The 24,898-nt window shown below is 42.6% G+C and overlaps 2 protein-coding genes across 4 annotated transcripts; both read left to right on the top strand.

Moving 5' to 3' along the window:
- Positions 1-1,187: 1,187 nt before the first annotated feature.
- Positions 1,188-16,079, top strand: LOC311017089 (potassium voltage-gated channel subfamily KQT member 2-like; the record flags this gene model as incomplete). Of its 3 annotated transcripts, XM_084015227.1 has the most annotated exons (10): positions 1,188-1,573; positions 9,790-9,880; positions 9,965-10,091; positions 10,451-10,626; positions 12,255-12,380; positions 12,487-12,597; positions 14,099-14,194; positions 14,293-14,387; positions 15,053-15,112; positions 15,703-16,079. In XM_084015227.1, the coding sequence occupies exons 1-10, from the start codon at positions 1,275-1,277 to the stop codon at positions 15,743-15,745; spliced, it is 1,224 nt and encodes a 407-aa protein (XP_083871353.1). In that variant the 5' UTR covers positions 1,188-1,274. The 3 variants fall into 3 exon arrangements, with proteins under 3 accessions (XP_083871353.1, XP_083871354.1, XP_083871355.1); XM_084015228.1 differs by lacking the exon at positions 15,703-16,079 and having other exon boundaries at positions 15,053-15,212; XM_084015229.1 differs by lacking the exons at positions 15,053-15,112; positions 15,703-16,079 and having other exon boundaries at positions 14,293-14,391.
- A 787-nt stretch (positions 16,080-16,866) lies between these two features.
- On the top strand, positions 16,867-23,296 carry LOC311017088 (potassium voltage-gated channel subfamily KQT member 2-like). The gene is made up of 8 exons (XM_084015226.1): positions 16,867-17,102; positions 17,284-17,486; positions 18,479-18,496; positions 19,238-19,343; positions 20,439-20,570; positions 21,191-21,259; positions 22,055-22,148; positions 22,256-23,296. The coding sequence occupies exons 1-8, from the start codon at positions 17,038-17,040 to the stop codon at positions 23,099-23,101; spliced, it is 1,533 nt and encodes a 510-aa protein (XP_083871352.1). The 5' UTR covers positions 16,867-17,037; the 3' UTR covers positions 23,102-23,296.
- Positions 23,297-24,898: the final 1,602 nt, after the last annotated feature.

Here is a 24,898-nt window from a genome sequence, read left to right as displayed (position 1 = left end):
GACAAAAAAAACATGTCACTGACGACACATTTATTGACATTATTCTAATGTTTTTTTTTGTATATAGTATTATTTGCAATTTTATGTTGCTTGAAAATAACTGTACAAAGGATCTTTGTGGAATCTTTCTAAAATTATCATTGTAAATGCAATCTTAACAAGCTAGTAAATAAAATGTTCACAGTGTGATGATGTCTTTTTGTTGAAGTCCAACATAAAAAGCTAACCCACATAAAAAGCTAACCCACTCAGCTGAAGTGGTTTCCTTTACAAAAGTGTCCTGTTGATGTTGCCTTTGGTCTGCTGGGTTTTATTTCCTGTAGTTTCATGTGCACGACTTCAAAAGGCATCTCTTCGCCTGCACACAACGTATCAGCAGGCAGTGACTAAGTGCTACTGGAAAAGGACCTCTGATTGAAGTAGTTTCTGTTTTCAGTCCACTTTGCTTTACGTCACAGTACATAAGGTCTTTGATCACCTCTTGTGTCTAACCTGATGTCTGTCAAGGGGAAGTTGCATTCACTCACAGCTGATGTACATTATTTAGCCCACATCAGTTGGAAGCTAATTTGATTACATCGCTCTGCTTTCCAGTGCCCAGCTGAGTGCGGATATATTTCTTGTTTTATGTCTCCCTGCATGTTGACACATACCATCAGATTTCAGCAAATCCTCTTATGTGTTGTCATTTGCCATCTCTCAACCAGAGGGCACACCTTAAAAAGCTCGATATAGTGTTCTGTTCCCATTACACTGACTGAAGTCAGCTGCACATGTGAATATTGCATGAACATGCATCGCCTCCTTTGCAGCTCCCTCTCTGGGGCTGGACTGAGGATGGGAGGTTATTTGGGGATATATCTTTAGACAACAACACACATTCATTTCCCCCCCAATAACACAGTGATCAATAAGTTGGGATTGTTTTGCTGACACAGCAGACCAGACGTTCAGTTTAACTTTGCACACACTGAGCCATTAAATGATTGCGTATAGCCTCTGAATGGCTGGTGATCAACGTGATTAGACTGTGGATTGAAAACCGTGTCCATTCCCCACCTTGCTGTGTCTGTCATCTGGCAGGAAAGGGCTAAACGGCAAAAGCAGACACGGTGCAGTTTCGCACGGTTATTGCAATTGGTTTCCTGGGGGAGGGTGGGGGGGCCGACAGCGACTGCATTCACCACACCAGCACACACACCCCTCAGCACCGGTGATGCGTCCCCGCGGCAAGGGCACGGACAACTCCTCGGTAGAGTCGTCTCGACTTTAGGATGGTGCAGAAATCTCTCAACGGCGGGGTCTACCCAACTCAAGCCGGAGAGAAGAAGCACAAAGTCGGGTTTGTTGGACTGGACCCCGGTGCGCCCGAATCCAGCAGGGATGGCGCGCTGCTCATTGCGGGTTCGGAAAGCGGCAAGAAGAGCGGCATCCTGTGCAGACCGCGGTCCAGCATCTCCGCCGGGAGACCCAGACCTTCGAAGAAAAACGCCAGCTATCGGAAACTACAGAATTTCCTGTACAATGCGCTGGAGAGACCGCGGGGATGGGCGTTCGTCTACCACGCTTACGTGTAAGTGGTGCTCGCGCTTCGGCCACGCATGTTGATCCCGTGGCCTGTCGGTCCGGGACTCGCCGCTGTTAGCGTGTCATGGTTGTTTTTGGGGGGGAGAGCTGCTGTGGAGTTTTGCGGGTTTTGCGTTGATGCTGGTCAGATGGCGCATTTAAAGGTGAACGTTGTCTGCGATGGCCCGATAGGAAGGATGTCACGTCACCTGCAGAACTCCTATGTTACATTTTACAAGTTATGTTCGTGTCGCATTTGTCTGGTCGATCAGTTGAACTGTTTACGATGACGTAGGACATGCCAACAGTCGACGTGCGCTCACGTTTTACTCATGAGAGTCGTGTTGTGTTGCGGCAGCGGCGGTGAGTTTCAGCACCGCGGTCCGTGGACAGCTCCGCGCCGCGCTACTACTTCCACTAATTAACGTTGCAGCTCTGCACAGTGAAGAGGTCCACACACACACACACACACACACACACACACACACACACACACACACACACACACACACACACACACACACACACACAGGGAGTGTCCTGGATGCTATGGCTAGTAATAATCTGGAAGCGTCTTGTCGTCAGAACATGACACTTTGTGTGTGAGGCTGCATCCATGTCAGACTCCGGTGACGCTGTCATGAATAATACAGGTTGCTGACCTCTGATCAGTGGTCAGCAACCCCCAATGACGATCTGTGAGAAAATCATCCATTCATGTCTGCACTTTAAAGAGATACTGCAGCAATCTAGTGAAGCACTTCCATAACATTTTGGGGGGAGGAAGAGGCAGAATAGAAAAAAGAATGATCCGAATCGGTTCAGCAGAGGGTGAGACATCCACACTTTGATCCTTCATTTCCTCTAATGCCTCGTATGAAATGCAGCCCTTCTGTTAAAAATGGTTGTCATTATTTTTACATTCTCGTAGCTCCTCCTGAGCCAGACATCAGTTTACTGTTCGCAAGAGCTGATTAGTGCTCACGCGTCAGCCATCCTTTATGTGCAACACACATATATATGTGCATGCTAGCAATTACAGATTGTAGCCTACAAAAATCATCTCCATTCTCCAAATGAAAAGGTGGATATGCTGTTGCCCTCCAGTCATGCCTGAATCCTTCTCTTTCAGTGATGGTGCATGCTTGGTAGTGAGCAGATGAAATGCCACGGCATTAAGGAATTCACTGTGCACAGCGTATCGGCTCCCCCGAGACGTCTGGATGCCCAGAAGTGAGCCTGTGCTTGAATGTGAAACCACACACACACACTCACACAGGCCCTCTGGGTACTTTTGAAATATTAACCGAATACTATAACGGCCAGCTAAAATTCCTTCTTTTCTATCTTTGATCTTCTTTGACCAACATCCATCTTAGCTGCTGGTGCTAACTTCATGGGAGAATCTAGTGCAGGCAGAGTGATGTTTCTTCTATATAATCCAGCATTTAAAGCCAAACTAGCACATACGGCCTCGTAAGAACAGGGCCAGAAGCATGTGTGCTGCTAAAAATGAGTGGAAAAAGGGACAGAGTCCCAATGATGCGCCTACAGTTACACTAGATTAATTCAAAGTTCATACTTTGCCATCCATCCTGCAGAAGAACATCTGCCTCTATTCCATTTTTCTTTTCTATACATAATTCATTGCCACCACACTTCACTTAATCTCCCAACTCGTTTTACTTCCAGCCAGCTGATTTATAAAACCACCGTGTGCTGACTTCAGTCAAATCTCTCCCCTCCTCCTCATCCATTCTTCTGCTTATCTCGTCTCCAAACGACAGCGTTTTGCAAACAAATTGACACCACTGCGTTTAGCTGACAAAGAGCATGGCAAAACGTGCGCCTCTCAGACAACCGCTATTTCTTTTTGATGGTTGCACTCCTGAAATGTTAGGCAGGTATTTTGTCCCTCGGTCTCGTTTGTAGCGCCTGATCAATATGTGGAACATGAGCTATATCTGGAGTGCTCTCTGTCATGCTGCCTCTCGTCTCTCTCTTTCTCCCTCTAATTATGTAGCTGTCTGAGACCCAGGCCACCATTGCCCTTATGTTAAATCGCTGGTCCAACATCAGTTAAAGGGAGGAAACACAGTGGCCCACAGTCAAGGATATCCCTGTGGATCTGAATCTTGTGAAATGCAGCATGCATCGGTTGAACATTTTTGAATCAGTGGAAGGGAAAGCTTTGAAAAATATTTTACAGGAAATGCTTCTTCCAACACACTGCTCTCAGAACAGCTTTGTTCACACAAATTGTGTAATAAGGGATAATTTGATAGTTTGAAAAAAAAGCCTTTTAATTTGTCAGGTTCCTGTCTCCAGCTACAGCTCAGCATCCTCTACTGATCCACCCCAGCGACTAGTATCTCTGATATCTCCACTGATTTGGCTTCAATAGGAGCGTCATTACTGTCTCCTCTTAATGGAAGCACCAGCTGTGTGAGGAAATTTAGGTGTTAGTTCTGCACCGAAGTGGAACAAAGCTCTACCATGGAGAAAGACAGCAAAGAGAGGAGGGCAGACGAAAAAGGTTCAGGAAGTGATCGATCAGTGAAAACAAAATGAATGTTCTGGTAAACATTCTTCAGACAGATTGAGGACATGTTCCAGTTCACTATTCTGCTGAGCTGGCCAGCTGAAGACAAGGGAGAACTAAGGCGAGGACATTTAGCACAGAGATGATGGCTGCCAAGCCGTCGAGATGTGATCGAGTGGTCTGTTCTCGAGGTTTAGAAGACTAGAGTTTTAATTTGAAATCCTGTAGCTGGGCTATGGCAGGGAGTGGATTGTGTTCCCCCTGCTTTTTTTGATGAAAAGCCCCAGAAAGCTGTTGGGATATTCAAATATTTAACAATGATGTCCCTCACGATGTTCACGGGAGAATGCACCTTTGTTTTCAACACACAAAGGAGTTTTGCTGCTGTTGAATAGTGTGTTTTAGATTTAAGGTTCCGACCTGAGTGACCCGGAGGCACAGAAATAAAAAAGGAGGACGGACATTAAACTGTTTTCTGCTTCCATTACACTAATACAAAAGAAAATGGCAATTGCGTTAGTTGTTATGGTGACAACACACCTCAGTGGGCTTGTGAATCGTTGTCACTGCTCTTCCTTTTTGTGCCCTCCTCTAGTTCGTCGCAGTCTAAATTTAGCGTGGTGAGTATGTCTGGTTTGCTGAGGGGGGCAAATCAATGTCTCTTTATCTGCAGCTCAGGAGGAAATGCAGGCTTTTCTTGCTTCCAACAACAGCCCCCTTGATTGATCACATTCTCAGTGATGTCTTCTGGATCTCTCTGGCAACAAGTGGATGTGTGTGTTGCTGCCCGTGGCTGTTTGTCAACCACAGAAGGAATGTGATTTTCTGTCTTAAGTGGAGTTTTATTTGGGGCGACAGACTCGGCAATCCAAATGAGATGCCTTTAGAATCAAGCTCTATGGCAATGTTGCCCCATGACCAATCTGAAGACCACTTTTTTAAGTCTCGGAATCAATTGCTTTTGTTTACTGGATTTTATATCAAGATCTGTAAAGCGATATCAAGCAATTACTTGTACATTGTCGGATTTATGTGTCTTTCCTCATTACTGTGGTTGCTCATATGAAACGAGGCAAATTCACATAAAAACATAAAATTCACCTTTGCAGTGCCTTTTGATGATTTTATCAAGGCATTTCTCATGGTACACTTATATACATGAACATATACATTCAACATTATACATGGCAATAAAATAGGTGCTGAAGAGGAATTTGTTTTCTGAATGTGGTTCTTTTAGATCTTTTTTTATTTATTTTTATATATTTTTATTTGAAAGGGACAATACACATTAATGAACATCAGTATGTGAATACAAATGTAAATGTGTCGGAGTTAGCAAGCCTGCTAATTTACATCCGCAGTCCCTTGGCAGGTAAAAAATACACAGCAAACAGTTAAACGGTAATTCACATCATATACACATTCATACGTAGACATAAAGTGCAGTAATGTCAGCGTGAGTTCTATAAAGTGCCGGGTATAAAGTGTCAGTGTTTTTAAATTGCAAGTGCAAGTTTACATAGATAGAGTGCATGGATAAATGGATGGATCCAAATGCGATGGCCCTCTCCTGCTGCATAGAGTGGACCAAGACATTAGAGACTTAGCAGTGGGTAAATACAGTATATCCCATTCTATCACACATACATACAAAGACAAATAAAAGCTAATCAGTACATTAGAAGCATGCAGTCTATTTCAGGAGTGCCTGGGGTTTGCCTTTCCAATATGTTACAGTAAGTGTTTCATGCAGTGTGGGACTCGTACTTGCGTGGTCTTGGTCTTGACTTGATCTTGGTCTACCTTAGGCTTGGTCTAGACATGGACTTAACCCCTCAAATTTGTTACACTCTGGTTCATGACTTGGAATCAGTTTGGGCAGTCTACAATGCTGCTCTATGGTCAGGTGTGTGTGTGTGTGTGTGTGTGTGTGTGTGTGTGTGTGTGTGTGTGTGTGTGTGGAGAGACCTCTTCACTGTGCAGAGCTGCAACATTAATTAGTGGAAGTATTGCCGCGGCGAGGAGCTGTCCAGGGACCGTGGTGCTGAAACTCACCAGAACTCTCATGTGTGTGTGTGTGTGTGTGGTATCTGAGTGTTACTTTATCATATACAGATGATCCTTCTATTGTTGGGTTAATAGAATGAATACGATTGAGTAATAGTTAAGTAATAATACATTTGGAAATGCAATACATTATTAGTTGATTTGTTTTTTTTTTAAATATTTTATAGATTTATTTTGTGATTGTTTACACACTTGATGTGAAATTTGTCTCATTGTGTCAAACTTTACACACAAATAAGACACACCCCAGATAAACATCTCAGTGTTCAGTGTCAAAATGAATCTCTGTAACCAAAACCCAAAGATCCATTTCCATACAGCCTGCAACAAAATGATGCACACACTGAGTACATTATACAACACACTGCTCTCTTTTGTACTTTATTTAGTATAATACATTTTCAATTTTACAGAACATCTAATCACATTAAAATGAACACAAACATAAAAAGACTTCAGAAAATGTACCTTATTATTTTTTATATTGCCGATTATATTTCTTGTAACAGAAAAACACAAAAGAGAGAAAAGAGTAGAGTAACAGGACAGTATTACAATGCTACGGTTTAACGCAGTGTAACGGAAACAACTACAGTGTAATGGTGAACCAAACAAGGGATTTCATTCTTGAACGTGTTCAATGTAACAAGAAGTGTGTTTTGAAGTGCGTCGAATCAGTAAATGTGTTTGTATTGTTGGTGCCTTTGTTCAGTGCATGGTTACACATTCGCTGTTCACAACTAAAATAGAAATGTTGCACAAATACATAATGAAAGCTTGATTTCTCACAGAGAGCGGGATAAGAAGATTGGCATCATTCTCATATCTGTGCAGGACTGTAAGACAATCTTGAACTCCTCCTTTAACAGAAAACTGTCATATTAGCAGACAGTTTGTATCGTACATACAGTCACTACATCACAGTCTGTCTCTGTATGAGCGAGAGGTGTAATCTAATTGTTTAACTGCTTAGGGAGGCAGTCGCTGCCCCTCTGCTTTTTCAGCAAGTGTCCTCGTTAGTAGGTACTGATGAGCTTGGCAAGGTCGGGTCAGGAAAGTTGCATAAACTGATGTCCATCAGTGTAAACATATACAGTGGAAGGGATTTTGTGCAGTTTCATATTGCATCTTATGGATTTGCAAGCTACAGCAAAGTGATGTCGTGATTATGACTTCGTATTTATGGATGTGTTTCCGGTGCAGCTACATACAACAATGTTGGTCTTCCTATAGATGATACATGACGACGCTGGTACAAGAGCAACCTGGCAGTTAAACACTGAAACTGAGTGACCTTGAATAGAAGAAAACTAAACCTTGCTATCTATAATACATTGTTGCTGATTTAAACCAACAAAATCTATACTGACTATAATTCAAATAGACACTTTTCAATGGATTTAAATTAAAACTATCCAGACAAGCTGCACATTTAAGGCAGAATATAACCAAAGCGTTCTTGACACATAAAGAGCTCATTTTACCAAGCAAGCATTGACTGCTGTAGCCATCAATGATGTTTGAGAAGCCAAAAACGTACATGCGTGTGCTGAGATGAACTCAGTCTAAACTATAAAATGCACATAGCTGCCCGTTTGGCTTCATGCCTCTGAAGAAGAATGATAAAGCATCATTATAAAGCATGAGCTCGTCTACAGACTTTGCCATACCATACATACCATTGATCTCTGCCGCTTCATTCTGATTGGCTGGCAGCCAGCGGCCGCTGCCAAGGGTTTGATAACAGAAACTGCAGCAGCAGGAAAAAGGGAAATGAGGTGAGCCGCAGTTCTGGTAAAAAAAAAGAAAGTATTCCAGTGAGGATTGATGAGGGTCCTTCATAAGGATGAGTGGGGGACTGGATGATGTAAAAGCTTTCTGAAAAGTGAAGCCAGAGTTGAAGTGCCTTAAACTTGCATTCTCTCTGCTGGCCATGAGGGGGCGACTCCTCTGGTTGCAAAAAGAAGTCTGATTGTATAGTCTATATAAGTATATGAGAAAATTACCCTGCTTCTCACTTGATGTACTCAGTAAACATTGTAAACATGAGTTTATGGTCTCAATCTCTATTTCCATGATGTAGCATGATGTTAATTTAGTAAATTATGGTCCATTTAAAGTCAAATATACCATATAGCATACCCTGCTTTTGGGCGTGGCTACGTTGTGATTCCATTCGCTACCATGGCCTCGCTACCGTTGCTACCAAAATCTTTAATGGCAGCTGCTTATCTCAGTCAGCCAACTCTCACTCATCTCATACAGTAGCTCATATAGTGGTAAATGAGATCAATTTAGTGTAGTGTAACACCTGATCTTGTACTCAGGAAGATACTTACTGTCTGTATCTGTAATGTTAGTTGCGTGTTTTTAAAATCCTGCAATGTCCCGTGTTGGGTTTCAGCAGGCATTCTCCATTAGCTCTGCTTTGGACTCCTTCCAGTAAATCTTTTCTAAATAAATTCCCTTAGGTCGAGTCCTGCTCGGCCTCTTCCTCTTCGAATCACGTTCTGTTCCATCCTCGTCGGATGCTCTCGGCCAGTCTTCTGGAGGTGTGGCCACAGTGTAGATTTTCTTCTTAATCACATCACTCTGCATACAACCATGTACCTACTTCTTTTCTTTTTGTAGCTGAAAGAATCATTGTTTTCTTGATCTTTGAACATATTTCCACTTGTTTTTTTGTGTAATATAATAATGTCTGTACCATTATTTACCATCTTATGTAGAAAACATTAAACAGCACCAATGACGACAATGCAGAAGGTGTTGTTGTTGTCTCATTAGATCTGCCACTCAGCTGATGTTACTCCACTTTCGACACTCACAGCTGACTGGATTTCCTCTTGTGTGCAAACAGATGTGCGTATGGTCACTTAACGTTGCATATGTGTAACTGAATTAGATTAATTCGATCCATCGCCTGCCTTCAATTCATCTTTGAGGCTTTCCTTTTTTTTTATTAATCCTTACTGAGCTCCAGCTGTTTATGCAGTTTGGCTCCTTTCCACTAATGAAATGCCGCCCAGGTTCTGCAGCTCTAATTCCTCATTCAGTCTCCAACCATATCCACTTAAGCCTTAAAATTGATTACGGATGGCAATCAGTCTTTATGGGATTTTATTGCAGCAAAAGTTTATGGTCTGAATCGCTAGTTTCAAGTCTTCTTATACAACATGATGTTCATTAAGAAATGATGGTCCAATTAGAGTCGAACAGACCAGAAAGCAGGGTATGCTTTAGGGTGTTGCCACCTTGTGATTGACTACCATAACGTTGTTACTGTCACTAATTGACCTTGACCTTGAATTATGAAGCTAAATTTGTAAACAGGTTCACACCAGAAGCCAGATGGATCCGGGTGCGGTAAGGTTGCTGCTCTCCTCTGCAGTCCAAATATGGCTACTTCTGTTCACTTGTTGCATAAATCCAAGATGGCGACAGCCAAAATTCCTAGCCCAAGGCTTCGTGACGTGATGGTTACACCAACTTCTTACATACAATCTATGGTTTCTCTAGTCCTTTGAACTTCTTGTAGCTTAAATGTAAGAGTGACACACCCTAGAGTAAAAATAAAAAATAATTTTGTTCTTTGTTCCTATCTCTTCCAGCTTCCTCTTGGTATTCTCCTGCCTCATTCTTTCAGTCTTTGCCACTATCAGAGAGTTTAAAAATAGCTCAGAGAGTGCCTTGTACATCCTGGTAGGTATCATTTGTTGTAAGCCTTTGCTGCATATACACAGTCATGCCACAGGGTTAAATCCAGCGTTTTGGTTTATTCCACAGGAAATTGTGACCATCGTGGTGTTTGGAGTGGAGTACATAGTGAGGATATGGGCTGCCGGCTGCTGCTGTCGATACAGAGGATGGAGAGGGAGGCTCAAATTTGCCAGAAAGCCTTTCTGTGTCATAGGTGAGGAAACAGGGCCGTGTTGAGTTTGCTTGCTGTCATATTTCTCACCTTGCTCACTCAGGAGAAGATCATAACACAGACTGTATTTTTCCATTCCTTCAATTTTAATATGCTGGAGGGTTTGAGGATATGAAAACCATCTTTGTTATGCTTTCTTGTGATTATCTGTTGCCTTGAGGTTATGCTAAAGACGAGGTGAAATGAAATGTGTAGCCATAGAAACCTCAATTAAAATTCAACACTTCTATGTTGCCCTTTATTACTTGGAACAACTTTTGAATGATGCAAAAATGGGCCCTTATTGTGCACAGCAAAGTGTTGTTAACTCTGTCTGATTAGATTTTCCCCTCTCTCTCCAGACATTATGGTGCTGATAGCCTCAGTATCCGTACTGGCAGCTGGATCCCAGGGCAATGTCTTCGCCACCTCAGCCATCAGGAGTCTGAGGTTCCTGCAGATCCTGCGCATGCTGCGTATGGATCGCCGAGGAGGCACCTGGAAGCTGCTCGGCTCTGTGGTTTACGCCCACAGCAAGGTGACACCCTTTACGTGATTCTGTCTGTAGAGGGTCACGAGGGGTCCAAACTCCTTTCTCAATTTTAGGTTGGTCATGAGTCTGCCATGTCGGGTGTTCAAAACCACATCTGATGCAGTCAAATTAACTGCACTGAAATTTCCATAGGACCAGGTTTTTCGACGAAAAGGTTATTAATTTAATTCTATTCTATGAGTTATGTCTCTGGTCTTCAATCACAGACTGTCTGCTATCAGTGATTTAAATAAGCCCAAAAAAGTGAGGGGGACATCTCCCATCCAGGGATGGAAGTTATTTCCTTGGGTGGCAATAAAAGATTCTGGACTGCCGCCTCCTTCACATGTTCTTCATCGAGCTGCAAATACATTATGTCACTACTAGTCAGGCACGTTAGAGGGGCAGGGGCTCAAAATCATAATGCATATTCTTTTTTTCTGCTGAAGACATGGGACCAAAGACATGGGAACTTGACCGTATTCCACTGATTGCCTTACTAGCTAAAGGTAGCCTCACTAGTCGGCACATTTCAAGCTGCTACTCTCTAGGCTACCTGCCAAATAGTGTCACTGTCAAGCAATTCCTAAGTGAAGCGCATTAATATAAAACAAGAATGAACTGTATTTATTGGCTACTTAATTTGGCCACAGACCTGATGACTGATGTTTCCTTTCAGAGGCCCTCACACACACACAGGTAGGGAGGTTATGGGTATCGCTCAGGAGCACCTGATATTTTCATTCAATCCATCCGTGTGGCAGGGCTGTGCGCAAACAGGAATTTATCTATTAAAAAAGAAAGTTTAATGCCATGCATCCCCTACAAGGGCAAAAAGCAGGGGCTCATGCCCCGATTTATCCTGATGTGTTCCTTCAGCCTTTAGCCACATGAAGAACTGAATTGTTAGTCAACACAGATGATCTGGTACACACGTTTTAGGCCATGTTTTAGGTCAAAGAGTATTCTATCTGCATGTGGGTTCTATCTGGGTGATGTTGGGACTTTGAAATTGTGTTGACTCTTGAAATTTTGAGCGTATTCTAGTCCTGCTCAATGTTAAGAGTCCTGAGATGACTTCTGTTGTGTGACACTATAAAATTGAATTGAATTGAATTGAACATTTATCATGTAAGGTGACCTTGGGTGTTTGAAAGGCGCCAACAAATAACATGTACTATTATTATTATTATTATTGTTATTATTATGTGGGTTTAAATATAAAAGTGCTGTATTTTCCACTGTGTGTTCCACAAGTGATTATGTCAGGGTGAGAAGACATTTATCTCTCCAATTCATTTAAATGAGCTTTGAAATTGAATTATTGTGTGTGTGTGTGTGTGTGTGTGTGTGTGTGTGTGTGTGTGTGTGTGTGTGTGTGTGTGTGTGTGTGTGATGTATGAGAGGGAGAGGCCGGGCGTATGCATGTACTGAGGGAAATAAAGACGTTTATGAAGTACTTGGTTTGCCACAGAGGACATGCGACTCATATAATCCAATATTATTACAGAGAGGTCATTTAATGAAGAAAAAAAAACAATTTACCGAGGTTTCCTCACCACTTTGCACGGCATCTGAGATGACACTTAATTACTTTCGATTCCCTGATGCACATTGTATTGTTTTCCCCGTAGGAGCTCATCACTGCGTGGTACATAGGCTTCCTGTGTCTCATCCTGGCTTCCTTCCTGGTCTACTCTGTGGAAAAGGAGTCAAATGAGGAGTTTGAAACGTATGCTGATGCTCTTTGGTGGGGACTGGTAAGAAAAACACTACAGTGTCCACATTATATTAAAAGAGAAAGCCTTCTGTGACTCTACCACACCACCCAACTCAAGTAGTGACTTGAATTGATCTTTTCACCAGATCACTCTCACCACCATTGGTTATGGGGATAAGGTTCCCAAGACCTGGAATGGACGCTTGCTGGCAGCCACATTCAGCATGATCGGGGTGGCCTTCTTTGCTCTTCCTGCTGTAAGTACGAGGGCTCGTCAGGGCACTTTGAACCCAGTGCTGTTGGCATGAGCGTAAGCTTAAAGTGCTGATTGGGCATTGCTTGTATTCATTAAGTCTCTATCCATCATGGCGTTAAGCGCTCATTGATGAGGTGTAACTACTCCGTGAGAAAGAGTGTATCCAGCTGTCAGATTCCTTACATCACTTTTCACCATGAAAGACCAACCCGACTGAATAATTGGACACATGCGAAATGAATTGAATGAACCTTGTTGGATTATATAGTTGCCATTGGTCTATGCTCAAAAAGAGCACATGAGTCATTTATATTAAAATGGCAAATTATTTCGGCATGCAACTTTGCTGATCTGCTTCAGTCGCAACGCTCTCGTTACGAGCTCAGATAATATAATAATATAATTACACACTAGCTCGTCCATCAAACAGCTTGGTTGGTGAACATTGGTGAGCATTTTGCAACTAAAGAGACATATATTTCCATCAGGAGTTCACAGAGACCAAAAACAGGCTAAAAGGAGAGTTAATATTGGACTTACATCTCCAAAAACACCACCCCAATGCTAATGCTAATGCTAATGCTAATGTTGCTCCGTGTCTGCTGGATGCAAAGTACAGTTGTGGTGGGTGTGTCGGGAAGTGAAGCACTCAGTCTGCTGAAGTGCACCTTGATCTCGATCCCTTCTCGCTGGATGTGTAAATAGGCAACTGTTGTTTGGCAAAATATCAGCTTTACGGTAAATACGGCTACCAAATGGCTTGTAAGAAAATAGTGACTAATTCGAAGTACATAGTGCTGACATATATGTGTGGTTTCTGGTCCTTGCAAGAGGCAACAGCTCAGTAAAGTACAGCAGACATTTCCTTAGGTGGAAGCAATAAAACTAACAATCACGTCTCATAGACTCAGTGAACCAGCATGCACAACACCAGGGCCCTGGAGCTGCAGCACCACACAGAATGCCTCTTATTAATTACACCGTTGCTTCTCTTGTTATGAAATGTGCACTGTGATATATTGGAAAAACGATGTGCAGTATTTTATATGATAATGTGCAGCCACCTTCTTTTATGATCCTAGTCCAGCCCCTCAGAAAAATAAAGCATTCTGAGTGAGCCAGTATGTGACTGTGCAACTTAGACGGTAGAAGTAAGCAAAAAGCTTCCTCTGAAACCACCAAACTCCGCTCATTTCCCTTCCCATCTTAAGATTAGAAGATGTCAGACTCAGCAGCACGTTTTCAGTTAGCAGCTGACAGCTAAGACCTGTTTGGTCGATTACATAAAAAAAAGCGGTCCCTGCTTTTGTTAGCTGTAGGCTTTGCAGACATGTGGAAATCTGTGATATTATTAGATCTTTTGGTTGGATTTGAGCACTGCTGCTCACTGTTGTGGAAGGGGTCGACAAAGTGTTGTTGCAGTTCCAACTCCTGGCCAGTAGAGGTCAACAAATGTAACTGATCACTTTATGGGCTCTCTGTGTTACACGTGAACTCTCCAGGGCATCCTGGGTTCTGGCTTTGCCCTCAAAGTCCAAGAGCAGCACAGGCAGAAGCATTTTGAGAAGAGACGTAACCCTGCAGCAGGCCTCATCCAGGTGAAGGGAAAACTCTATAACAACACCATGCACATTTTTCAAACTGACATAATCTCTGCTTTGTGCTCCTGACACAAGTGTTTTATTTCTTCATCCAGGCTGCTTGGAGGTTCTATGCGACTAACCTTTCCCGTACAGATCTGCTGTACACTTGGGACTTCTACGAGCAGACTGTAGCTGTCCCGATGTACAGGTAGGTGATAAAGCTGTCTGAGTAGCGCTGTACATTATTCAGCATTTTCATCAAATGCAACTGTTTTTCCCATATCACATTCTGCCACATCACTAAACCGGGAAGCCGAGTGGAAAACTGAGCCTGCAGAGTATCCTCGTCTTATTGTATTGCAAACTCCCTTGTTGAGTCAGATACTACTGTCTGTTGCGAGGAATCACACCCTTGTGTGACTTTTCACTTTCTGCTTTCATAAGGTTTCATAAGTATTCTACTTTTCATTTTGCAATAATGAGGGTGGAGTCCTGGCCAAAACTCCTCTCTTGTCTTTAAAATATTGAAAAGACAAACTGCCATAGGGTAAATCAGTCTGACTTTGCGCTCCAATTATATGAATCAGCAAATAGGTCGCCTTGGAATTCAGATTTCAGCCTTTTTTCTGTCTAGAAGTAGAAAACCTGGACAGAAGCCATTTCCAAACAGAACAGACAAGCATTCTGTCCTGATTGGAAATGGCTACGTGTTCGGTTTCATTTCAATAGTAATTTGAGGTGAAAAGGTGATGACCAGCAGAATAGATAGCTGCCAAATTAAATGGAATTATTTTTCAATGCCCGACGGCGAGCTTTAGCAAACAGTGAGTTAGTGGAAGTGACTTGACAGAAATGCTCTTTGTCTCTTCGCAGACTTATTCCACCTCTGAATCAGCTGGACCTGCTGAGGAATCTGAAGGGCAAGTCATTCAGGTAGAAACATGACGAGGCTGCTGCTGCTGATCTCACGATGACGAGTTCAGGATGCTGATAATGGGGATAATAGTGGTGATGATCATGGTTATTAACGGTGAAGCAATAATCCAATAGAAATCCTCACCCTCAAACCACATTAAAGCTACACTTGTCAATGCAATCCCAATTGTGAACAGGCAATCGTAATGAAGACTAGTGACATAGTGGAACATTTCAAAGGTGAAGAAAGAGGTAATAAAAACCATTCACCAAGATTTGGTGAAGGAGCTTGTTTCTGCTGCCCCCAAGTGTCCAAAAACGTAAATTATTGCAGGTTTGAATCATTTTCCAGACGCCATTTTCATACCCAAATCAAAGTGAACATGTTAGCTTAAAGCATTAAACGTATTTTCTTTTTAGCATTAAAGCATGTAAACATGTTCTAGTAGTAACATGAAATACTAGATATAATAATAGAATAGTAATAATAGAAAAGTATGAACCAGAACAGAAGAGCACATTCTCATGTGCTAATCCAGTTCAAGCCTTACAACATTTCAACATTCTGACTTCCACCGTGTAACAGCTGATGCCTTCTCTGCTCACAGGAAGGATTCTAACGCAGAAACCTCTCCCAGGTCTGTGATCTGATCAGATTTTCATCTCTCTTCACCTCCCTTTGGCTTCTCCTCAAATCTGCTCTTAGCTGCTGCTGAGGCACTCTTCTTGGGGGAGTGTGTGTGTGTGTTTGTACAGTGTGTGTGTGTGTGTGTGTGTGTGTGTGTGCGTGCGTTAAGCACCTCCTTCAAGAACGGTCATGCTGCATTTGCTCACATGATGCTCAAAGATCAGCTCCCTCTCTTAATTATTCACCAATAAGCTGTTCTTTGATACTTCAGCATTACCTCTGGGGGGGGAAAGTGATTTTGAACACTTTGACAGCCTTGCTTGACTTTGATCACATTGTTCTTGACAAAAGAAACAAGTGTAATTATTGACAATGAAGTAACACTTTATCATGACTTTATAAGCCATTTGCACATTTTTTCAATTTGGATATTAAAAGGAAATCTGCCATAAAAAGCCATTTGAAAGATACTAGTGTTGCATTTCAATGAATTCTGCGTGTGCAAAAATAACAAAAGGCAAAGACCTTTTTAAGTTCTCATTTATGATATGCAAGCTGGTTGCAAATGCATTATAAATTATAGGTGCAAATAAAGTGTTACTTGCATCACAGTATGGCACACACACTGCTGTTTTTGTGACCGTATCCACTGCTACTTTTGTTTTTGTGTCTCCTCTACTGCCCACCACTCCAGTAGTGAAAATGCACACAAAGACAGACTTTGCGGGTGCTGTCCGAGAAATATTAGGTATTCCCCCGCCCTGCAAGTCTGTGTGTCGCCCTCCATTCATACCTCTGTTCCTCTCCCTCTTTAATGAAACACAAGTGAAGGTAGAGGTATCACAGAATAAGGACTTTTGAAAATAAAAAATCACTTAGTGAACAATAGAATCTAACTTTACCTTTTATAGTGCAGTTCTGTCTACTGCAGTTCTACATAAAGGGTTACAAAACGCACATGTACATCCCCGTTTCTTGCCCTGTCACACTTGATTCATGGTTTCTGTTTAGAAGTGTCTTTATGCAGTTGATTTGCTTGCCGCCTTGTTTTTATTTCGCCTAATCAGCACTTGTAAACTTCTGTTCAGCAGGCGAGGTGCATATTGCTGAGCACCAATAACAAAGCGTTTCCTTTGAGTGATTCCCGTGTATCGGGCGGAGCGTACCATGGTGAATTGTTTTGCATGATTTGTGTTCACTTTTTGCACACAGCGAGACTACAGGCTCTTCCTTTTTGAGACGTGCACTGTCACTTTGCTTCCCATGCATGCTCGCTTGTAGCTTCCTGCTGCTTGCCTGACCCACTGAATGCAGTATGTTCGTATGTGGCCATGGCTCCTTCTGCTGTAGGACATTGCCCAATTTTACGTTTCTGCTGAGGTAAGAATTCTTATCACATCACTGCTGATTTTGACAAATTCTCAAGATTACAGATTAAGGCTAAGCAACAAAGCAGTAGGATAAAGTTAGATACAGAGAGCTGTTTAGTTTAATTGAATGATGCTGTAAAGACAAGCAGTTAAGCTGGTTGCATTTCCCTTCTCCATACTTCCCCGTGTAGTCGGAAGGCCAGCCTGAAAGACAAGGTGTTCCCCAGTCCTTCCAAGTCTCCCATGGGCAAGAAGTCCCAGTCTCCAGGGCCGGAAGACGGGGCCGAGGCGAGTCCCAGCAAATTCGCCAAGAGCTGGAGCTTCAATGAGAAGAACCGAGGGCCAAAGCAGTCCTTCAGATCCCGGGGCAGCACCGCCCGGCAAAACTCAGAGGGTGAGGGAACTGCACACATCACATGATAATGAGTTAGAAGCACAGTTCCCACAAGCACTATTTTGTTTTACAGATAGCGACTTGTCAATTCATCACAGCAAAATCAATTCTATATTTTCTGTATAACTCTATTCATGTCAAGCTGGAAAGTATTTGAAACACTATAAATTGGGAAATATTCACTTTCTCTCCAGCTGTGCTTTTAGAAGGAGGAGTTGATGGTGCTTAATTAATTGCAGTCAAGCCTGTCTTTAAGATGCAGTCGTTGTGCAGGTAACGCTGCTACCTAGTTTCTCCAGCATGCATTCATACATACGAGGGAGACGGGTTGTGTTGGAAATCACTCACTCATTCATTACTCACCATCCAGGGAGTTCTATAGAGGACTATAGTGAGTGATTTCAGACACAGCCAGTGAAATCTACAGGCAACATCCCAACGTAGTGCTGGGGAGAAGGCGGTCCGTCCGTTTGGATGTTGTTATCCAGCCGTCATGTGTTGCTAGACAGCCCGGCTGCATCCATATGTCATCCAGGCCACTGTGTCACTGTCAAACAAACCGACATCTCTCTGTCATTTCTTTGCCTTTTCTTTTGTTAAACAATTTTGAACCAATTCTCATTGGTTGTTTTTCTTTTTCCACTTCATGGCATGTTAAAGTGCTGATTGAAATGAAGGATGAAGACTTTGGACTGAAGAGTTCTCCAGGTCAGACAAGTCACCGTGACATGTCTTCACTTTAGACTGTGATATACTCTGTAATGTCTATATAGTTTACCAGATATGTTACATGAAGATTTTTAACATATGCAGTATGGTACATGTAAATGTAAGAGAAGAGAGGGCAGCCCTTTCAAACATGAGCCAGAAATCATTCAGTGGACTCAACATGTTCCCATGTTTGGAATCGATTTGTCTGCCATTGTCATCCTGCTAGAATCCATAACAAATCTCTGCCCATGTCTCTGCTCTCTCTCTCTCTCTCTTTGCAGGAATTGAAGGTTTAATAAGTAAGGGATATTTTGTTGGTTGGCTTTTATGGGGGAAAATAATCAAAAGAAACGTCAGCTTCACCGGTCTGAGAAACCTGCATGTTGAAATCTGCGGAGATTTGTACACTTGACATGAACCCTTTATTTTTCGCTCTCAACATTGACTGAAGACTGAAGCATGGTACTAGCTGAGAACAAGCATGTGCTAATATTAGGATTATAAGACGGATGATTCAAGTGTTTATCTACACTAGCGGTAGACCTAGTCAATCCTGGGTTCAAGTCAAGTGGTGCCAAGATGATCAAAAATCAACCGAGAGACAAAATGCCCAAAAGGCCCGCTTTATGTTGCATGAAGAGGCCTCACTTTCCCTACCAGAACATCATCCAATTCCCCATTGGACCTTGACACCTTTGCCTGTATAGGCTACAATACGTTTGAAAATCCATAGATGACAATGCTAATCTCGGTATAATTGGTAGTGGGAAGAGAGTACTTGTCATTAAAGGTTTCGGTAAAAGCTTTATCCCATCAGCACTATCCTTCAATTCTGCACCAAGTTCTTTAGTTTTCTTCTGTTGTTCCACAAAGCCCGCTCACTATGCTCACAAACTGGCTTGAAACTAACTTGGTAATTGAATTTTGCATCTTTTTTGTAAAAGCTAAAAGCAACAGCCCTGCTTTGCTTCTGCTGTGGACACGGGGCTGGTGGAAGCAGATTAAATATGCTTTAAGAGTGTTCTCTCTTTGCTCTGTAGAGGCGAGCCTCCCTGGAGAGGAAATTGGTGATGATAAGAACTGCCACTGTGACTTTCTCAGTCAAGAATTACCTCCAGGCTTGAGGGGTTCAATACGAGCAATCTGGTAAGGATTCACCTTAATACCACATTTTAATGGTTCTGTAATTTAGGCAGTTTGTGTTTGTTTTGCTTTTCCTTCACTTAGCGGTCCTCAGTGGTGCAGGTTTTATTACTTCTGATAGTGGTAAATGGGTAACCTTTTTAATGTTACTTAACAAATGAAAGTGATTTCTGTTATTCCGCTAAAAAGAAATCGGATGATGCAAGAAGTCAGGTAATTGTCCAGATAATAATCTTGATGGTGACAAAGGCACTTTTAATTTTGGTGTAGGGGTATCCGCGCTGCTACTACTTTACTCTACTTTATTTTTTCACTCTTACTTTATCGGCAATGATATGTTGTAGTTTCTTTCTTTCGACAAATGTACTATTTGTAAGTCACTTTGGACAAAATTGTCTGTTAAATGCCCTAAATTTAAATGTACATTGTTATTGTCATGACTGGAAACCACAGGAAAAGTTAGGACTCAAAAAGGAAGTAAAACCTGCAAGAAGAAGGCAAAAACGAGGTCAGAAAAAATCACAAAAAGCTGGAAGAACTTACTGAGAATTGCTGGAAACGCTTGACTCAGGGGACAAAGACAAACTGGGACAAGGGAACACGGAAACTTTGTCCCAATCCAGCGGTCACATCAGTCTGCGACAAGGCTGTCCCATTTCAAAGACAGCTGAGAAATACGTCCTTCTCTTCCCCTGGTTTCTGAGGATCCAACCTTTGACCTATAGTGGGAATTTGACAGGACTCACTTTTGGTTTTTCTCTCCAAATACAGTGGTTCCATCTAATCTGGCTGACACATCGGCCTGTTAACAAGCTGAGTGGTTGCTTCTCTGCTTATGTTTCTTGCCCCGTTGGACTTACTTGTAGATCCAAACCCAGATCTCAGCATTTAATTAAGAGTTTGATAATCATGTAATTGCCTTTTTAACAGTCAAAGTAGGGGAGGTGTAGTAAACGCAAAATGATGGCTGCTTCAGTTTGAGGGTTGCTGTATTGTGTAAAACATGATGGTGCTTCAGTGTTATTAGTAACACCAGTTCTTTGTCAAAATTGCTGTGAAAAAGACAGACTTGTGCCTTCTCTGTGTGTCAACCCTCAGCATCATGAAGTTTCTGGTGTCAAAGAGGAGGTTCAAAGAGAGCCTGCGGCCTTACGATGTCATGGATGTGATCGAGCAGTACTCAGCGGGTCACCTGGACATGCTGTCTCGCATTAAGAACCTGCAGTCCAGGCAAGTGAACGTTCGCTGTACGCTATATTACAGTTTAAATCACTGTGAGCCTAAATGTCAGGATGGATGTGGAGGAAACACTTTCAGAGTTATTTCTTTAGTTCTATACTATATTTATATAGTATTGTTTGAATAGTCATTTTGTTTGTTTGAATTCAGTACAACAGCAGAGATGAGATCCAGTCGTGTATTCGTGGTGTTGCTGGATACACACATGTGGTGACGCTCAAGTCACTGAGTTGCCTGTTTCATTTCTCCAGCGACATGTGTTGTATTCAGATGTTTGGAACATTTGGAACATTTAGAAATCAAAAATGCGGTTCACTCCTTCAGCTTTTGAATGCGTCACAAATTCATTCCAGATAGAAAAAAAACGATGTCTAATTCACATTGTTTCCTCCCACAAATGAGCCCCTCACATGTTTAACCCCTAAAGGTCTAACAAGTGGAATAGATATATTCCAACAGTGGGCTACATGCACTCTTCATCCACGCAGCGAGGCAGACTCACCGTACGTCTTGTGTGTGGAATATATTGAAACTTGGTCTCCATAGCTGATGTGATTCCCACGTTGCTTCATTCTGCATTGCCCTCATATCGTCTCTGTGTGCCTTGCCAGGATAGATATGATTGTGGGGCCCCCTCCCCCATCAACACCTCGCCATAAGAAGTCCACTGAAGGTCCTAGGTTAGGTTAATAGACTGCACCTCTAGAATGACCATTTTACCAGCATTATGCGCCATTGTTCGAATATCGAAGCAGTTACATGCTACCTTATTATTTTGATTGACGGAACCCCTTTTGAGCTCAAGCCACTTGACCTGTCTCATTTAGCTTGATGATACATGCTGAGATGAAGCAAAGGTTAAGGATTTTAAATACAATCCAGAAAGGGTTTGATAAACACGTTTACGTGCAACATTTTGAGGAAGTTGTGCAGTTGCTTTAGCCCTCGTGTCACATCAGCTGCTGTCAAGAAAAGAACAGAGAAGAAAAGCAACCAAGTGAGACATCCTGCTGACTGAATGTTGATGAGCCGTGTCATATGGCCTCGCTCAACAGGGGTTTGACAGTCCTAGATGCTTGCTCCCATATTGGGGAGACAGAAGGAGAGCTCCCCCTGCAGGTTGCCATGGAAATGAAGCATGAAGCACAACAATAGCATGCCGAGTGCTGCATTTTGGCCACTTAGAACAACGTCCCCCTCTATTCACACTTTGTTTCATTAAAGACAGCCCAATAACATCATGCATGCATCCACGTCGTCAACCCGAATCAATGGTTACTCAAGATATGCCTCGACCTTCCATTCATTCATTCCAATCATATTTGTGGCTCGATGAGTATCTTCCACATAAATGCTTTTTCGACATTCCATGTTAAAAGCAGTTCACATTATGCCATCATGAACTTCTTAAATGTAAACCCATGTGGCAGAACAGTTTTGTTTTAATCTCAGATATGACTTTTCTCAAATGCTAGAGTTGACCAGATAGTTGGTAAAGGTCCCAAAGCTGAAGGGGAGGCTGCAGATGACCAGAGCATGATGGGACGTCTGGTCAAAGTGGAAAAGCAGGTATGAATGTTTCTTCCAGCTGCGTGAAAGTGAGTTGGTTCACGTTTTTCTGCTGAATTCTGGGAATGAACACCTTTTCCAAATTGTGTTTTTTTTTCTCTGTGCAGGTGGTCTGTATGGACAGGAAACTCGACTTCCTGGTCAATGTGTATGTGCAGCGCATGGGCATCCCTCGTTCGGAAACCGATGCCTTCTTCAACTCCAAAGAGCCATATCCAGCGCCGCCTTACCACAGCCCAGAGGAGATCAAGCATGAGAAGGCGGATGAAGCGGTCGTGAAGGAGGAAAAGGAGTTACAGACCTGCTCAGCTGCAGATTTCCAATGCTCTCATGGGTCTTTGGAAAAGAAAGATCCTTTACTGGGTCGGTCCGCGGCCGTATCGGTGGGTACTCCCTCCGGCAGCCACAGCCGCCCCTCTACCTCCTGGCAGCACCAGCTGCAGCACCCCCTCAGCCAGCCTGCCTGGAACAGCAGCGTGGCCAACAGCCCCTCACCGATCGGTGGCTGCGGCGATCATTCGCCCAGCCTGTTCCGCCTCCCGCCTCCGCCCGCTCCGGTTCATGAGCGGTCCTCCTGCAGTGGCAGAGAGAGCGGCTCTCGGAGCAGGAGGCGCCACAGGAGGCAGAGTCGCCAGCAGGAGGCCACCGCCGTGGAGAGCGACACCTCTCTGTCCATCCCGTCCGTTGACCACGAGGAGCTGGAGCGCTCCTTCAGCGGCTTCAGCATCTCCCAGGCCAAGGAGGACTTCTTTGGGCCTTCTTTCTTCACAGGCTCAGGAGGGCCAGCTGGAGCGGCGACGGAAGCAGTGGCTGGACATTCACTCTGTGCCAGGGTCCGACCCTTCATCGCCGAGGGAGAATCAGACACGGACTCTGACCTCTACGCTCCCTCGCCTCTGTCCTTCACCGGAGAGGTCGTATGTGGAGACAGGGCGTGGCCAGGACTCAAGTAGGTCACAGAGGACCGCCCCGCCTGGCAGAGAGGCTCATGGTGAAAGAGATCTGTACTTCATTTGCCACCAGGAGACCTATCATGAGCTCTTGTAGCCAACTGACTGACTGTTGCTGCTGATGATGCTATAACGGGCTATTTTAGGTTAAGTGAATGGTTTCAATTAGCCATTTATTACTGAAGATGGTCAAAATATGTCCTTATAAAAAAAAGGTTTGTCCTTTATCCTTCTTTGTTTACATGCAATGCTTGATTACAGTTACATTGCATCCATCAAGATTTTGGTTAAATTGAAAAGTGTTTAGGGATATTTCTTTAAATTAGTCGCGGTATTTTTGTTGTATTTAATAGTGAGGAAAGGTACAGTATAGCGTATTGATGTGCAAGTGTGATTCATGACACTTTTTCATTTTGCACTGAACTTATACTTGACATTGATTTGTATGAAATTGATTTCTTCGATGAATAGTGAGTGCATATCAACATTTCTTATGTTACACTGCCCACTTAACCTTTTAAAACACAGTGGGAGTTAATAATGCAAGATTGTTTCAGTCTTATCACATGGTTAGCATAGTGTCTTGATAACCTCTATACCTTTGAATGACTTGAGGTGTTATGATGCCAAAACCTTAGCTATGATAATCAATTACATTCTTGCAGAGTAAAAAAAAAAAGAAAAGAGAAAGAAATGTGCTTGCTTTTCAGCATCATTAATTCAGCCTGGTGTTTTCGGAATACTACAGAAGAACTCCCCTCAAAGTACTGCAGATACTTAATACTTAAAAAAGAACAGTGAACCTGCTGCATGGCATGTTAAGTGATTGATCTAAGGACTGTGTCAAGCAGGCTCCAAAACCAGACAAAAAGACAGCACACTAATTCCAAGAGTCCTTCTCTTCTATACAGACAAACAGAGAGGTGAATAAAACATGAAAATGCTCATGCATGACCAGTTTCAAGCTACAATGCATTTTTCCTTTTTTTAGGGGACTTTGCTTGAGGTCGAATCATGTAAATGTAGCCCAAGCTTGCTAATTCCAATGGCTTTTCTTTTCTGGGAAAATACGTCCACATATTCTGTACACACTCAATAAAAAGGAAGATGTTTAATGCCATGTATGGAAACAACATGGGCTCAAATAGACATCAACTCATAGACTTTTGTATTGTTATCTCAACATGCAACGTCGAAGCTGGACTGAGTAAATCATATGGGACACTTGTTACTCAGACATGATGGTATTTAGCCTGCAATGCATAGGTCAGCCATTTAGACTGCTGAGTCAGTTCTGCACTAAATGAGAACATGCAATAAAAAGCAAGCAAGGCAATTAAGAACCAACATTTAATATGGCCTTATTTTTCACACCAAAACCCATGTTTTTTAAGTAAACACGATCAATTTCATTTTAAATATTTCATAAAAGTAGTGCAAGTGCATTTTCAACTGTTATATAGGAGGTTCGGTGGCTTGTTCTGTTCAAGTTGTAGCCACTGATAATGCCAAAAGCATGGGATTGGGACATCTGAAGCATGAAGAGTTCTTATTACTGTAAAACTAACCCCAGTCATAGCAAAATGAACATTTTAACAGAAATATAATTTAGTAAAGACTGTTCATAGATAGACAATCCATATATGTATTTCTGTTTTCAGAAACGAAGAAACAAACCGGCTGGCATGTTTTCTACAACCCAGAGAGAGGACCTGTAGGGTTTTACATGAAACTATAGTTATTAGTTCAACACCATCATGCAATGCACCTTCTTCTTCTTCCATAATAAAACTTTGTACA

This window comes from Eutrigla gurnardus (genome assembly GCF_963514095.1).
Source record: "Eutrigla gurnardus genome assembly, chromosome: 8".
Lineage (NCBI taxonomy): Eukaryota > Metazoa > Chordata > Actinopteri > Perciformes > Triglidae > Eutrigla > Eutrigla gurnardus.
The sequence above is the reverse complement of the archived record's forward strand: the minus strand, read 5'-3'. Positions and strand labels throughout refer to the sequence as shown.

Bases quoted from the DNA above. Each gene is read 5' to 3' on its own strand.
- LOC311017088 (XM_084015226.1), top strand. From the start codon at position 17,038: ATGTTCGTATGTGGCCATGGCTCCTTCTGCTGTAGGACATTGCCCAAT. The intron at 17,103-17,283 runs GTAAGAATTCTT...TTCCCCGTGTAG, and splicing joins AATTTTACGTTTCTGCTGAG to TCGGAAGGCCAGCCTGAAAG. The intron at 21,260-22,054 runs GTTAGGTTAATA...CTCAAATGCTAG, and splicing joins AAGTCCACTGAAGGTCCTAG to AGTTGACCAGATAGTTGGTA.